The sequence below is a fragment of the Cryptomeria japonica genome, chromosome 11 (genome assembly GCF_030272615.1).
Source record: "Cryptomeria japonica chromosome 11, Sugi_1.0, whole genome shotgun sequence".
Lineage (NCBI taxonomy): Eukaryota > Viridiplantae > Streptophyta > Pinopsida > Cupressales > Cupressaceae > Cryptomeria > Cryptomeria japonica.
The window spans coordinates 326,414,663-326,431,261 of NC_081415.1; the positions used below are offsets into that span (position 1 = coordinate 326,414,663).

At 36.4% G+C, this 16,599-nt stretch overlaps 1 protein-coding gene across 4 annotated transcripts in view; it reads left to right on the top strand.

Moving 5' to 3' along the window:
- Nucleotides 1–1,187: 1,187 nt before the first annotated feature.
- LOC131065055 (ribosomal RNA small subunit methyltransferase, chloroplastic) overlaps nucleotides 1,188–16,599 on the top strand; it is a 253,187-nt gene continuing 237,775 nt past the window's right edge. The window contains exon 1 of one of the 4 annotated variants that reach the window (XM_057999441.1): nucleotides 1,188–1,559. In XM_057999441.1, the coding sequence (XP_057855424.1) occupies nucleotides 1,371–1,559 (189 nt within the window). In that variant the 5' untranslated portion in view covers nucleotides 1,188–1,370. The remainder of the gene's footprint in view (nucleotides 1,560–16,599) is intronic. The other 3 variants (XM_057999443.2, XM_057999442.2, XM_057999440.2) reach the window with 3 other exon arrangements.

Below are 16,599 nucleotides of genomic sequence, written 5' to 3' on the forward strand. Positions count from 1 at the left end.
AAGAAGCTTAGTTAGGAAGGTTGCAAAAAGAAGAGAACTTTAGGAGGTTGGAAAGCTATATATGTTCTTCAGAATAGATGTAGAGAGACATAGTTATGGGATTGGAAAACTACTAAAATTCTTTTTGGGATTTTAATTTTTTGGGTGGTGTTATATGGGTGTGAGTTGTGGGTTAGTAGCACCTCAAATTCAAAGTGGGAACAATTTGAGAAAATTGAAAAGCACTTGATTACAAGTTAGTCCAAAATAAAAGGTTTAGTTCCTTATGAGACAATGTTGAGTGAAACGGGGGCAAATTTTATTGAAGCAATTGCTATGGTGTGTCTCATAAGGTATTTAAAAAGAATTGAACAAATGGAAGTAGGCAGATGACCTAAAATTGTTTTTAGTGACATTATGAGTGAAATAAATAATACTTGGATGAAGTAAAACAACAAATAGACGAGTAAACACAATATTTACTTGAATGCATGCCCCACAAATAACAAAGAGATAAGGGCTTTTGTTATGGATAAGTTTTGCAAGCAAATATGAGGTAACACACTAGGTAGGAAAAATAATTATTATCTTGAGGAGTTCAACATCACATGCCATTATCAACCAAAAAATGTACACAACAATTAGTACTCTATGGAGAGCCAAGATTCTGATTGCTCAACTAAGAACTAACTCTCATCAACTTTGATTTAAACAAGGCGGTGGAATAGACATAAAGAAGCATGGGAAGAAGGGTGTGTATTTTTTTATAATACTAGGGTGGTGGACCCATAAAAACACTTTAATATGGAGTGTGATGCCTTCAAGGACATCAAGGACAGACATGCCAATATCATGTCAATTGTTTCTTGCTACAATTTATTCAACGAGAGGACTATTGAAAAATTGGGAGTGCTCATCACCTCTTTGAATATAAAAATGATTGATATGTAAAAAATAAAATGAAAATGATAACACTATTGCCTCACTTTTTTTAACCTCATAAACATTAAAAATTGTTCATTCATTCAAAATCAAACTAAACTCATAAAAAATAATTGATATCATTAAATGAATGAATAAATGAATTTTAATGATGTCTCAGGGCCATCAATCTAAGAAAAGCAAGAGTTACATCCTTGACAATTTTAAGTTTCATCTTAAAACCATTTTTAAGTTCCTTTCATTGAACATAACCACTCCTTGGTCTCGTGGAGTCGATAAAAATGTTTCATTTGATATCTTATAGAATAGATAAACTTTTTGATAACATGGTTAACTATATGCTTCTGCTTACGCGACGCCAACAATTAAGGTAGATAAGTGGTAAATGTACGCCCGCCATGCACTTTCAAGGCAAGACAGTAAGTTGGGTTGCTGTTGACATTTGAAGCATGAATTCAGCATCATTATGTCATCGCCCTTCTTGGAAAATTACAGCATTGAAGTGGAAGAGCAAGAACAAGAGCATGAACATGTTAAACATTCGATGCAACGCTCGGGTGAATGGCGAAGACGATTACCATTCAACTCTCAAAGCTCTACAGTCTCGAGGTCGATTCCCTAGAAAGTCATTAGGCCAGGTGTGTATGCCTGCCTGCCTCTTTTGTGCGATCGCTATTTCATTCAAATGCTCTTTTGCTCCAATACCATCCTAAATTATGTACCGCACTCTCAAGCTGCTGTTAGTGTTCACTAGATTGCTCAACACAGATTCAAATTGTATACTCTCCAAACATGTCCAAATTCATCCATTTTTTAACTTCTCAAAGCAAGGTATTTGGAAATAGTGAAGCTTCATATAAATAAGCTATCCTGCCCTAAATATCAGAATAATAGCTTTTAACACACTGTGCAAATGGGTGGCTGCTGTTCTGGTTCAGTTTGAACCATAGATATGCTTCTAGAAAGAGAGATTAATAATGTGGAATAAAGTCCTATCATAGGGATATCCACATTGTTAAATAGCTTGTAAAATAATGGCCATCACAAATAACAACCACAAGCTAGGGAGGGGCCATTGCGAAACTGCTTGGAGAATTATATTTCTAAAAATAAAATTAAGAAATATTTAAATAAGAAAAATCTCAATTTGCTTAAAAAGCTTAATAAATGACTATATAAGTAAGAAAAAATTCTAAGAGAATTTAAAAGAAATCTAATAGGCGACATGAACAAATCATACCTAGAGGGTTTGACATAGATGAATGTTGTTATTTATGGATTATTGAACAACCTAATATTGTGCATTTCCATGCTTTTGAGCCAATGATGTGAGTGTGTTTTATCACTTTTTTACAAAAAATAAATTAGGAAACACAAGCAATAGTTGCAGGTGTATATACCTGTAAATGGCCTTATACACCTTTAAATGACCTTACTAATATTTTGCTTTGTCAACACTTATTGGTGCATGAACCTGCCATAGTCGATTAGGGTGAGGCAGTTTGAGTACCTTATTGAAAGCTGTTTCGTCGTTCATTGCCTTTTGTAATTGATTTGTTCATAATGCTAACATAATGTTCACCATTTTGTTTGCGTACAATACGTTTACTGTCCTTATTATAACCTTCTAGAAGCTTCATATTGACCTCATACATGTACCTTTATTAGGCCATTTAGACTGTTTAAAAATATTCTCTTCACAAAAATCTCTCTAGCTATCATCCATGACAATGATGTTCAATGCCAATTGTCTAGTTAACATCACCATCTAGGGAAGGTGACATTCAAACTATTTTGTTGACATCACCATCCGTGAAAATTGGTGTAGGTGATTCTAGAAAAGATGAGATCAACATCTGGTTCGCTTCACTCTTGCACAAGTACACTTCCTTCAGCAGATTCTAAAGGTTCTACAGTAGAAGTGCTTCACTAAAGGAAGACAACTTGCACTCAATGCTTTGAAGATTCAAGTATATGATATCCACCATCAATGTGCACCAAGGCTTAGGAATTTCCTACCATGATCTATCAGGGCTTCTATTGTCTAATTTGACTTAAACTCCAAACATCTCTCCTTGAGTTCTTAATGCAAGTGGAAGGTTAACCTAAAAACTGACCTAGGTACCTGTTTTTTGCACATACCTCCTTTAGTTTTGCAGGTCTGATTGTATTGCATACTTTGTAACAATATATTTCTTGTTAGCTTGAATAATGTTGTTACTTATTGTTATCAAGATTGTCTTACTTATAGCCTAAGTCACCAGGTTCGAATTCGAATTCGAAGTTCGACAGCTTTGAAATTCGATGAAGTTCGATGCGGAAAAAATTCGAAATGTATAAAATTCGAATTAAATTCGCCATATGTAATTTTTAAATTTTTTTTTAATAAATATATGTAATATATCTATAAATTTGCGTAAATAGTTTAACATTGATAAATAGATTTGAAATAATTACAAAAAGATGACACATTTATAAAATATAAACCGTAGGAAACATATGCTTTCACTATCGCAAAGATGTTCTTTTGTCAAAAAGGTACAATAACAGTCAAAAACTTTAGAACTTTAAAATAACTCTAAGTCATCAAGAGCACTTGGCTGGGATGCCAAATCATCATCATCTGTATCACTACTCAGTTCATCATCTACAAAGTCAGGCTCATCTGCATCTGGCATTGCCATGCCTTCAAGAGTTTGTTGTAAAGAAGTGTTCTTTGCTGATTTGTTCATCAGCAATTTCAAATTGCTGCGAACATAGACAAGATCTCCCAACTTTCCAGTCAGCAATTTGTTCCTCTTTTTGGAATGGATGTGGTCAAAGCAACTCCAGTTCCTCTCACAAGCTGATGAACTTGCTCCCTGACTCAAAATTCGAATAGCAAACTCTTGCAGTTCAGGAGCTGATGATCCATAAGCGATCCACCATCTATATCCAGACATACGTGGCGAGTCATATTTGGCTTCTGCCCCTCCAAACATCCCTTCTCCTCTCTTGTATTGCCAACTTTGATCTCTGATTAGTGCTGCAATTTCTGGATTTGGTACATACCTGCTAATGGCTTGGTAAAGCCCTGCCATGATTTCATTATCACCCCTTCTATCAATAGAAAACAACTTAGGCTCCAAAAAGCAAGCTGCTGCATGTAAAGGTGTGTGCATCATTTTCCATCTGCAATCAACTGTCTCCCATATCTGCATATATTCTGCTTCTTCATTGTTTAGTGCTTTTTGAATAGATTCCTTACACCGGTCCATGCTTTCATAAAGCATGCCAAGGCAAGGAGTGTCACCATCAACCATACGAAGCACGTCAACAATTGGTTCACATACAAGCAAGACTTTTGCTGCACTTTCCCAGAAATTGCTGTTTAGGATGATTTGCTCTATGTTCTTCCCCTTGGGGCCTTTAGAAAGCACTGAACTTTCCCACTGATTGGAACATATAATAGACCTCAAAGCTGCTTTTTCTTCAACCACTCTTTTCAAAGTGATATAATATGAAGCAAATCTTGTTTCACAAGGCCTCAACAATTCCTTTGATGCATGCTGCCTATAAATACTCAATGTGAGACGATGATTCCGTATGAAATTTGCAATTGCTCTCCCTCTATGAATAGCTTCATTTATCCATGGGAATTTAGCCAAGTCATGAAGCAACAAATCAAGACAATGCGCTGCACATGGGCTCCAATATATCTGTGGGTACTTCTCTACAATCAGCCTCCCAGCTCCCACACAATTTGCTGCACTATCAGTTACCACTTGAACCACATTTTCCATCCCTACTTCAAGAATGGCTTCCTCTAATATTTGAAAAATATACTCTGAAGTTTTTTTGTGGTTCATGGTGTCAATGACTTTCAAAAACACAACACCTTCAGGACAAGACACCAAAACATTAATCAATGGCCTTTGACACATATCTGACCATCCATCACTCAATATAGTGCAACCTGTTTCCTTCCAAGTGGCTTTGACATCAGCTAATTTTTCAGTCACTCTATCTTTTGACCTCTGCAAAAGAGTTGTCCTGATAGCCTCTGAACCTGGGGGTGTGTACCCTTTGCCAAACTCTGCAATTTTCTGAACTGCATTGCGGAAATGAGGATTTCTCGCAACATTGAATGGAATAGCACTTGTGTAAAACAAATCAGCAACTGCATCATCCACCTGTTGTTTCTCTACTGGTTTCCAAAAGTTGTTCAGTGTTCCACTCTGTTTTGGTACACTCGCCGCTTCGGATTGCACAGAAGAGGAAGACATGGTAGATGTGAATCTAGATATATCTCCTTCAATTCTCTGTTTCTTTTGTGCCTTCTTCATTTTGCCTACCGTTGAAGCAGCCAACTCTTTCTCTAGAATAGCTTTAAGTTCTGGAGTCGCACCTGTGCATGCTTGAACACCTCCACCTGGACCCCCTTTATTAGCAAGGAAGTGGTCCCTAAGCCTTGTTAAAGTTCCAATGATATTTGCCTGACACATGTTACATTTGATGTGAGTTCCATTTCGGGTCACATGCTTCCATGCCTCAGAAGTTGATTTGGGAGGAGCCATTAAATGAAAATCTGCATGTTTGGAAAGAAAAATTAAAAAACACACTATTTTTATTTCAACCTTTTAAAAATATATAATATTAAACAATATAATAAAAAACCATTAATATAAAATTATAAATTATATAATAATAATATTAAACAATATTATAAATTTATAAACATAAAAAAAATTGACACCATATTAATATCATATAAAAAAATGAAGCAGAGATATATAATAATAAATTAATAATATCATATTAATATCATAAAAAATAAAAAAAATTAACACCATATTAATATTAAATTATTAATTATTAAACATAAAAAATATTAAACCTAAAAAAAATTAATAAAATATAAAAATATATAATATTATATTATAAAATATAAATATAAAGCATAAAATATATAATATTATTATTATATAAAATTACATTTTTAAACATTAAGTTATTAACTATTTAACATTATAAACAAAAAAAAAAAATAATAAAATAAAAAAAAATACCTGTGCGGCGGACGTGTGCGGCTGTGCAGGCGGCGTCGCGGAGTGCAGGCGGCGTCGGCACTGGTGGCGGCGTCGGCACTCGGCACTGGTGGCGGCGTCGTCGCGGAGTGCAGGCGGCGTCGACACTGGTGGCGGCGTCGCAGACGGGTGGCGGCGTCGCAGACGGGTGGCGGCCGAGCACCGGTGGTGGCGTCGCAGAGCAGGCGGTGGTCGCAGAGCGGGCGGTCAGGCAGAGCGGGCGGCGTTAGCAGCTCGCGTGGGTGTGGTTGCAACGTCTGCGGCCGCCTATTTATAAAATCCGCCAAAACAAACCCTAAAACGCAAACCCGAAAAATTAAAAAAACACTTTAACAAACCCTAAAATCGAATTTAATCGAATTTAATCGATTTTTTTAATGGTTTTTCAAGTTCGCCGAATTTCGAACTTCAAGGTTCAAATTCGGTCGAACCTGGTGACTTAGCTTATAGCCCTTGTCTTAATCATCATCCTAATCGTCCTTCTTATAGCCGTTGCCTTAACTATTCTACTTTAACCCTCGGCTTTATCTTCATCCTTATTGTCCTACATCTTGTCATTCCTATATCCTATGTGCATTGTTGTTTAATTTTGTCCTTTAAAAGAGGTCTTCTATCTTTTCCCCATATAGAGAACGATATATTAGAGAGCTAATCTTAGTGTACATATAATTGGTGAAACTGATGTGATTCTTACCCTTCCTTTGGTTGGGTTATTTTCACGCTTCTAGTTCAAATTTACCTTTTGTTCGATTTTTTCTAGCTTTCGTACATATTTCCCTCAAAGATCTAGCCAAAATATCTTATTGTAGAATTCAAAAAGTCTCTCATAACTAAATTCATCCAAGTAGAAGAAATATAAGTCCAAATTAAACGTATCCACTTCAGTCCAACTTTACCATGCTGATCCCATGAACACCATATGGCTGAAATTGCATATGCCAAGAAAAATAATGCATGTACTAGGTCCTCTAGCAAAGTCAACCTAGATGAACAAGACCAATCTGATCTTGGTAGAATCACCAAGATTACTAATATAGAACATGATAGCCAACATGAAGCTAATCTTTAAGAAGAAGTCAAACTTGATAATGATACCATTCTAAATAATACCCTTTCTCAAACTGTTATTATTTTTGCACCCATTTACATGATTACATCCATGTCAACTCCTCTCGTATCCAACTCAATAGATTCCCCTCATCTCTAGCTCAACTCCATGAGATACTACACATGCACTCATGCAACTCAGATTACTTTACTTGATTGGTTGATGTATGGAGCACCTAAATTTATCCTCTTATCAAGTACTAGCTTCTCATTTTTTCTAACTATACAAAGAAAGTTAATTTATAATATCATACATGAGGACAATTAAGGGTTGGTTAGTTACAAAATTGCTTGAAGCTCTAATGAATGTTGGCTTTGATGACAAGATTCCTTTGTTATTGTTACCTAAGAATGGTACCGCAATAGAGAGTTTTGGTTAGGTAGGTTAGAACAAACAACACTGGATGTATGTGACAAGATTGATGAGGAGTTAGACTATTGCATTATTGCCATGTGTTCTAGATGTGATGACAAAGTTGTTGATGAAGTTGTGAAAGCCAACTGTTGACATTGATGAAGTTATTCATTGGAGTGTCTTTAATCCTCTTGGATTAGTCACTTGCCCTTGAGAAGCAATGGACACCATCCCATGCAACCGTGGAATAAGATGTGAGAAGTTTTGAGCAACTTGCACTTTAGTGTACCATTTTCCTTTGGATGAAACTTGATCTACTTGCATGATTTGGAAGAGATGGATCTCCTATTGAATTGTCCATTTGACTCTAGTATTGATCATCTAATTAGTCTTTGTTGTTGTGATAGAATTAGGATTAAGTTTGACCAACTATAGGGTTTTTTCTAGTGTTAGGAGATTCCAATAGAGGTGTATGGTAATGGCATAGGAGCTTTGTTGTTGAAAACAAGGTGTAGACCAAGGTAAGGAGGAAGATTGAGGTCAAAGGTGTTATCTCCTACTTGGTGATTGTGTAGGGACCATACCAAAGTGGGTGAAGCTTGTGGTAAGGTCTTGTGAGTTGTTCCTTCTACCATTGCATCCAATCTTGATCACCAACCTAGAGGATGTGTTGTGTGTGTTGCTTGTTTTAAGAATTTGTGTTCTAAAGGATGGTTTGCACTTGTTTCTATATTTGTTGAATGTGCTCAATGAATTTGGAAGCTTCGTCAACTTCCTTTTGAGATGAAGGAATTGTGGTAGATGATGGTGGCATGAAATAAGCTATGCCAAGAGGTGCCTATGGTTGGAAATTCAAGCTGACTTGAAAAGTGTCGTGTGTTGTAGAGCAATGAAAATATTTTTTGTTGCCATGTTGAATGAAAGGAATATTTTCGTCCCATATGCATTGCTTCCTAGAATTGTACAACCAAGTGAGATGTACTATCATCTTGTTAACTACTATACATTCATCAATTTGCTAATGGAAGGAAGCAATTTATCTAGCTTTATGTCCACCATTGATCAAATTTCTTTCCAGAAATGACCAGAAACCTAGTATCTCAATTATATATGTTGGTGATTTCTAACCCACAATTAACCCATACATTTTGAAAATACAATTGAGTTGTTTTTGGAGTTGAGATTGTCTTCTTACAAGGCATGAGAGTTGCCATCTTAGAGAATCTATCTACCGGTATGTACATAATCATTACCCTAATTACCAGACAAAAAATCCATGGAAACAGATTCCCAAGGCCTTGTCATTACCTACAAAGGTGTGTACATGCCTTGTTTCTTGATAAACTTGACAATGGCACATGTGGTTTAGGATTGTATGTGTTTGGAAACATTTGATCACAAGTGCAGCTAGTAGAAGTGCTTTTGCATTGTCACGAGGTTTTCTCAATCCCAAAGTGCCTTGCAACTTTGCTAAAATAAGCCTCCTATATGAATTTTTGTCACTCTTCCCTGTGTGGTAGGTTCAAGTGCCCAAGGTGATATAACAGTCCATCTTGCAAGTAGAAATCTAGAATTGGATTATGTTTGCACAAGTTTTGACATATCTTATAGAATTCTGCATTTGTTGTGTATGATTTTGCCCAAGTGTTGGTCTTGCGTCCACATGCATCTAGCATGGTGAGGAGAGCTTGAACCAAAGGTTGATTCAGACAATTTTCTATTGGATTGGAATTTCTCTTCATGTGTTTGATGTTGAGGTGGAACCTTTGAAGATATGAAGATTAATTTTGATGGCATTCTTGCTAAAGTATGTTGTGTCTACAAAAATAAAAGCAACTTATGATTTGTATTGATCATTGTTTCTTTTTTTTAGTATGTAATGTTTCCATTGTTACATGCTTTGAAAATTGCATTAAGCTCCTTGTCATATGTGGGATGCTATTGGATTATCTATTTTGCTTTGGAAAGTGATTGGATGGTCATGTTGAGTTAAGATTACTCCAAGTGCGTACTTAGAGGTGTCAATATCGAATTGAAATGAGTATTGAAGATTTAGTAGCATGAGCACTGTCACAAAATCGAGTATGCACTTCAATTTGTTGAATGCTTTTTGTCATAGTTGAACCACTCGCCAAAAGAAAAAACTCGCCAAGGCCCAAAAAAAAAACTCGGTGAAAACATTGGAGTAAGGATTGGAGAAGCTAAGAGTAATTGTTGAATGGCCTACACTGGAAAGCATTGGAGAGGTAAGATCATTTCATGGATTAGCTAGTTTCTACCAGAAGTTTATCAGAAATTTCAGTTCAGTTTGTAGCCCTATGACAGAAGCAATGAGAGGAGATAGAAAGGATTTCAAGTGGACAACTGGAGCAAATAGGAGCTTCAAATTCTTGAAGCAGAAGGTGATAGAGCAGCCTGTGTTAGCTTTACCGGATTTTAGCAAAGCATTTCAAGTGGATTGTGATGCAAGTAGAAATGCGATTGGAGCTGTGTTAAGTCAGGAAGGAATACCGGTAGCTTATTTCAGTGAGAAGTTGAATGATGCAAGGAGGAGCTATTTAGTGTATGATCAAGAATTCTATGCCATAGTTCAAGCATTGAAGAAATGGAGACATTATTTGTTGCCTAAGGAGTTTGTGTTGTATACTGATCATCAAGCTTTGCAGTATTTGAATAGTCAGAGTAAGTTGAATCAGAGACACATGAGATGGGTAGAGTTCTTGCAGAGTTATACCTTTGTTTTGAAGCATAGAAGTGGAAAGTCAAATAGAGTTGCTGATGCATTGAGTAGAAGGAGGAATCTGCTAATAGAGATGAGAGTGGAGGTATTAGGTTTTGAAGAATTAAAGAACTTGTATGAGGAAGACCTAGATTTTTGTAATGTCCCCTTCTTAGTAGTGATTAGTTCTGTTGGTCGTTAGCCTATCCCGGAGACCCGTAGGTTAGTTGGGAGCAAAAAATAGGGTTTCCTAGCTTTGGGAGGACGTTTCAACGTTTTTGTTGGCTTGCATGTTGGAGTTTGTCAGTTTTGGTTCTAGATTCCTTCTGGGTTTTTGGAAAGCTTCGCAATGATGATACATGCATAGCAAGCAACGGAGTTTGGCAAACTTACTATTTTTAGTAAGTGGAGGCAAGGGCAGCTTATTTCTTTGGGTTTTTTTTGGGTTTTCAGAGAGATTCGCGATGGTATAACATGCAAATGAATTTGAAGACTTTTTCCGGACTTACTATTTTTAGTAAGTTGCGGCGGTTGCTCAGAATGTGGTAAAAATCACTTTGGAGACACTTACTATTTTTAGCAGTATGCAATTTTTAGTAAGTACTATTTTTTAGCAGTTCTAATTTTGGCAAGTTCCTGTGGTCCAGTTCAGTTGGTTATTTCTGGCAATGCAGTTTCCCTCAGCTCAATATGGTAGTTGTTCAATATTTGAGGAAAAGTATTTTTTAATATATTTTAATGCCTTGGCGTGAGATTTATATAAATCTTTATTATTGTCTTGGACAACTTAAGGGAATGAAATAATATTTTAAGTCCTAAGTCAATTTGGCATTATATTTTACTTCCTCATTTGGATGCCAAAGTTCAATTTTATAATTTATGTCAATATTATTGGCATTTTAATTAAGCCTAATGCTCCCCTATGTTGGTCGACTTGGAGTGAATGTGGAAATGGAATGCTAATGCCAAATTAATATGAAATGAAGTTGCATTTGGTTTGGGCGCCATTTGGAGTGGACTTGAATATGAATTTGGAGACTCAAGAGGCTATAAATAAGAGTGTTGGGCTCTTATTTTGGGGATGCCTGATTATTGATATTGTTATGCTGCCGGATTGGTGCCAGTTGAGTTTCGAAGTTAAGACCTTCCTAGCAACCATTTGTTTCGTGCTTGAGAGATAGCACCTAGCTGGTCTAATGAGACTATCTTTCATCCAAAGAGATAGAGTGAGTTGATAGAATGGATTGTGAGCCTATTTTCAGTATTTTGAGTGTTTTGGTGTGTTTCCAGCTTGCTGGATTTTGGTGTGGCTGTAGCTTATTTTAATTCATAACTCTCTGTCCGTGTATCCATTCATTCTGGGTAATAGCTCATTGGAAGCCCCTCTTCTAAGCGGTATTTCATCTGGAAGCTCGTATTATGAGGTGGAGTGTGTAATTTTTCATTGTTGGTCGAGTTTCCTTGCTGTCCGTACCATTTCAGCCTTGCCCTAGGGCTGCGAGCAGAATTTTCAGTGAGGTTTGATGTGGTTGTTGGGTTGGGGTTCGATCACCTTCCCCCTAGCCTTCTTTCGCCACTGATTTGGAGCTATTTGGTGGAGTTTGAGAGAGTTATGGGCATTTCTGTGTTGCTGGTTCATTTCTGGTATTGTTGGTAATTCATTTCAGATTTGGTTGTGTGTATTTGGCTAGTTATTTTAGAGGTATCTTATTGTAATTACTTGGAGTACTTTCATTTCTATTTAGAGATTGAAATCGTATTGAACTGACAGTATTTGCAGGATAAAATATTGTAAGATTGATTCAGTAGTACTGAACAATCCATTTCTCTGTAATATATTTGTATCACCCACTGCATAAGTGGAAGAGGCTTGCTTAACCGCCTATTTCTCTATTTTACTGTACTCCAGTCCTCTTGCAGAATAAGTGGTCGAGTGATTATTTGATGTTCTCTGTCCTCCCATTGCATAAGTGGTCAAGTGATAGTTTTTGTTTATGCATAGTCCTCCCGCTGGAAAGTGGTCGAATGATTGTCTTGTTCTATCTCTGTTTGGCTTGTAAATTGGTTGGTCACACCGCCAAGGAATTATTATTTTCTACTGTTCTTACCTCACCAGCTGAAAAGTGGAAGTGGCTGGTTTAACCGCCAATTGTATTGATCATGATATTTCTTACTGCTAATGCTAACGGGTGGTGATCTTGTGGTAAAAAAAAAAAAAACTTGTGGGGGACATCTCAATTTTGCAGAACCTTGGAAAGCTTTTAAGGGACCGGTTATGGTGGACAGAAGTAAGTGGTTAGATTATTTCATTCAAGATGAGATGTTGTTCAGAGGAGTTTAGTTGTGTATATCGAGGAGTTCTATGAGAGAGAATTTAATAAAGGAGAAGCATAGTGGAGGATTAGCTAGACACTTTGGTGTTGACAAGTGTTGTCCTCAATTTTTGATTTCAAAAATTGGACTATCATATAGAAATTTTTGTTAAAATATGAAAATTTTTACTCTATGGCATGCTTCCCGAGGCAGAAATTCGCCCCATCCTTGGACTGGATCGATCGTAGATCCATCCCCAAGCTACGTTTCGAATTTCGTTTCGTTTCGAGTCCGTTTGCTATGTTTTTGCTTCAATGTAGGGAAAATTTTCGATAATTACTAGTAACTGGTAATTTGTTTTTCAAAACCCCCTTGAAGCTTTTTGGCTTGTAGGGGAATTTTTCTCCAACTGCAAGTTTTTATAAAACTTGTAATGAGGGTTTTAAAACCCCCATTAACAGTAGTTTGACTTTAAGTTAAAATAAAACTTGTAAATGGGATATTAAAACCCCTTTACATGTCTTTATAACTTAAAGTTATTTTTTATGATGTTAAAATAAAACTTGTAAATGGGATTTTAAAGCCCCTTTACATGTTTTAAGTGAAATCACTTGTAAAGGGAATTCTATTTCCCTATTACAAGTAATTTAACTTGTAATTTCTTTTCTAAAACCCGAAATTTGCCTTAGAGGCAAAAATATGAACATTTTGTAAAACTTGTTGTTTTGTTTCCAAAACCCGAAATTCTTCCATGCCATTGCAAGCTGATTTGGGTTCGAATTTTTTGGAGGAAATGTAGGGATTCCTTCCAAGTGTGGATTTGCTGCAACTTTGAAGGATTCAAACCCATTTTCCACGCATTCATTAAACCTTTTTTTCGCCATTTGTCTTCTTCAAAGCGTTTTTTTCTGAATCATGCATTTATGCGATTTGCCATGGTTTGGGGGTTTCAATCCATCTATTCCTAAGGCGTTTTTGGCTCAACCATAAATGCCTTGGATTCTAAGCACTTATCAAACCATTTTATGCGCATTTTTGGTTTCAGATTTGCAAAAAAGGCCCTAAAAACCAGTCACGTTTTTTGCCAAAAATGCATTCTTTGCCTATAAGGTATGCTTTCAATCCTAAATCGTTTTTTCTTTGCCTTATATTTAATGATGAATTAAATCAGTTTCGAACTACTTCCTTGGCATTTTTTCATGGCATTTTTATAGCAAATCGGTTTTGCTTTTGTCACAATGCATGGCTAAGTTTTTCCCATTGTGTAAATTCTATTTAAAGGGCATCATCTTCCATGTTGGGTTGATTCTCCAAGTTTGGATTTCTTCTCAACCTTGCAAGGTAATTTCTATTTTTTGTATTTCTTTCTTTTTTCTTTCCTTGCATTTTCTTGTTTAGTTTTAGTTTTGTTCATGTTCATAACGGGTTTATGAGAGGAAATTCCCCATTTTACAAAGAAATTTGTAAAGTAAAGTTGTTCTTCCCCTTTGTAATTCTCCTTCTTTACTTGCATTCGGGTTTTAGAAACTCGATTGAAAGTAAGAGGAAAATTTGTGTTCTTCCCCTTTTTTGAACAAAGACTTAACCTTCTTTGGTCCAAAAAAAAAAATCAAGTTTCAAAATAAGAAAGATGTGCTCTTCCCAATTTGCAATCTTCCCAATTTGCAAAGAAATTTGCAAGTGTGAAAAGTTCTACCTCAAGATGTGTTCTTCCCTTTTTGGACAAAGACTTAACCTTCTTTAGTCCAAAAATCAAGTTTCAATGACGAAAAAATCAAGTTCTTCCCAATTTCGGGTTTTGAAATCCGGATTGCAAGTTGAAAGTTCTTCCCATTTTGGCATGACAAAGTTCCAAGTGATCTTCTTGAAATTCATTTTTACCTATCTGTTTCCAATTCCCTCATCCGTACTTATTATCCTCGCCATTTCCTACTTGCCTAAATACTATTTTTTTCATCCATTCCTTCGATTTTCAGTTTGTAAATAAGTTTGCATTTGGATTTAGAAAACCAATTGCAAATGTGTTCTTCCCAACTTCCAAACTTGGAGAATCAACCCAACTTGGAGAATCAACCCAACATGTACCTGTGTCTGATATTGATACTTCTATGACCTGTTTTGATGAGTTCATGACATCTTCATCACATCCTGTCGTCACTCAGCAAACTATGGTGGCTATCCAGACGGACACTTCTCCCAAGGTCACCACAGTTATTCAAACAGAAACTGCTTCTCCCTCTATCCCAGAATCAGAGTTAATGGCTTTACCTCCATGGCTCAATTCCTTCACTGCAAAGAGGAAGAAGCAGGTGATCTCACCTGATGCCTTTGACTACCAATAGTTGAAACAATCAAAACCTAAAGCTGTTAAGAGGGCAAAGACAGTTTCAAGGGTGACCGTTGATGAAAATCGGATGAGAGTGGCAGAAATCGCTGAACCAATATTAGATAAACGAGTTGAAGAAATGCAAGCAGCTAATTATCAGATCACAAAAGTGCAACTGGGTAAGCAGACTCATGAGGTTGTCAAGCATGATGCTCAACAAACAGTGGCTACATTGGTACAACGGTATGATGAGGTGTTGACCAAGAAAGATCAATTGGAAGTAGAGAATCAAAGACTCATGGCAGCCATCCAAAGTATTACTCAACCTTCAAGTGGAGAAGGCCAAGTACCTATTTCCTCCAGGGTCAGTGAACCAATCCAAGGTATCGAGAGAGCCGCCCAAAAGGTTCAAGCCTTAGACACCTGGGTTGATCAATTGCATGACTTATGTTCACAAGTCATAAGACAGGTATTTGAAACAATGGTTAAATTGGAAACCATTGAAGATAAGTTGAATCAAATCTTGGGTGCTTTCAAACTAAATTTGGAGAAGGTTGAGAGAAATTTAGTTTCTTGGCGAAAGATGCCTCAACATCAGTTGGGCGTTCTTCAGGTGCATGACGTAATTCCTTCCAGAGTCATGTACATTGAATATGAGGAACTTCTGGAGAACAAATCTCTTGTTCTCAAGTCACTTATTGAAGAAATTGATGAGACCTTAAAGTTGCGTGAAGTAGTCTTTCAAGATGTTACCTCTCATTGTAAAAAGGCATCCTGTGACATTTTAAATCAGAATGATGAGCTGCTGCTCGAGGAAGAAGTTCTTGCAGATCTGCAACTCAAGATTCATGATGAATGGAGAAGTGAGCAATTCTTAGTCTCTTCCATTCAAATATTGATTAAGTATCAAACCGAGTTGCAAGAAATCTGGTCCGCATTGGAAAAGGGCAACTCCATGCTATGCCAATGCCATGATGTTGTAGTAAAGACTAGGGTGGTGGCTATGAACACTCATGAACCGGATCCTGATGAATTGCAGAAAGTTATTCAGAAGTTCGAATTGTTCATATCTTCAAGAGGTGCAACTTAAGTGTTTTAACACTTGTAAAATTTTAAAATTATAATTTCATAATTGTAGTTTCCCTTTCGACAAGTTTACTTGTAAAAGCATTTTTGTAATTGCAAGTTAACTCCTTACTTGCACTTTTGTAATTACTTGTAAGGCAACTACAAGTTGTGTCCGATTAGGACTGTAGTTGGAATAAATCTTAGTTAGTTAATGAAGTCATAATTAGTTGTTGAATAGGTCTTGGTGGTTGAGGGAATTTCTCAAGTTAGTTAGGATTCTCCCACCTTTTTCTCAAAGCTCCTCTCCTATAAATAGAAGAGAGTGTCTTTTGTAATCGATATCTTTTGGGAAAGCAAGCAAAAACTCTGCCAAATTTACAGCAAGAAGTCTTTGAGCTTATGTATGTGAATTGAAGGTTTTGAAGAATAATAAAGAAGGATTACTCAAGTTTTGAGTCTTTGAGCTACAAGTTTGAGTTTGATTCTTTTTATTTATTCTATGCAAAGTGTTTCTAAAGGAGCTTAGTCCAATTTGATTTGAAGTCTTTGAGCTGCAAGTAGAGAAGATTAATTAAAATAGGAAATCTCTAGAAGGAGCAGCAAGTCTTTGAGCTTGCGTCTATTCTTGAGGAAAAATTATTGTTTGATAAGAAATAGCAGCAAGTCTTTGAGCTTGCATTAGTTCTTGTCTTTGTGTTAAAAGAATAAATTATTCCAGTTTTTG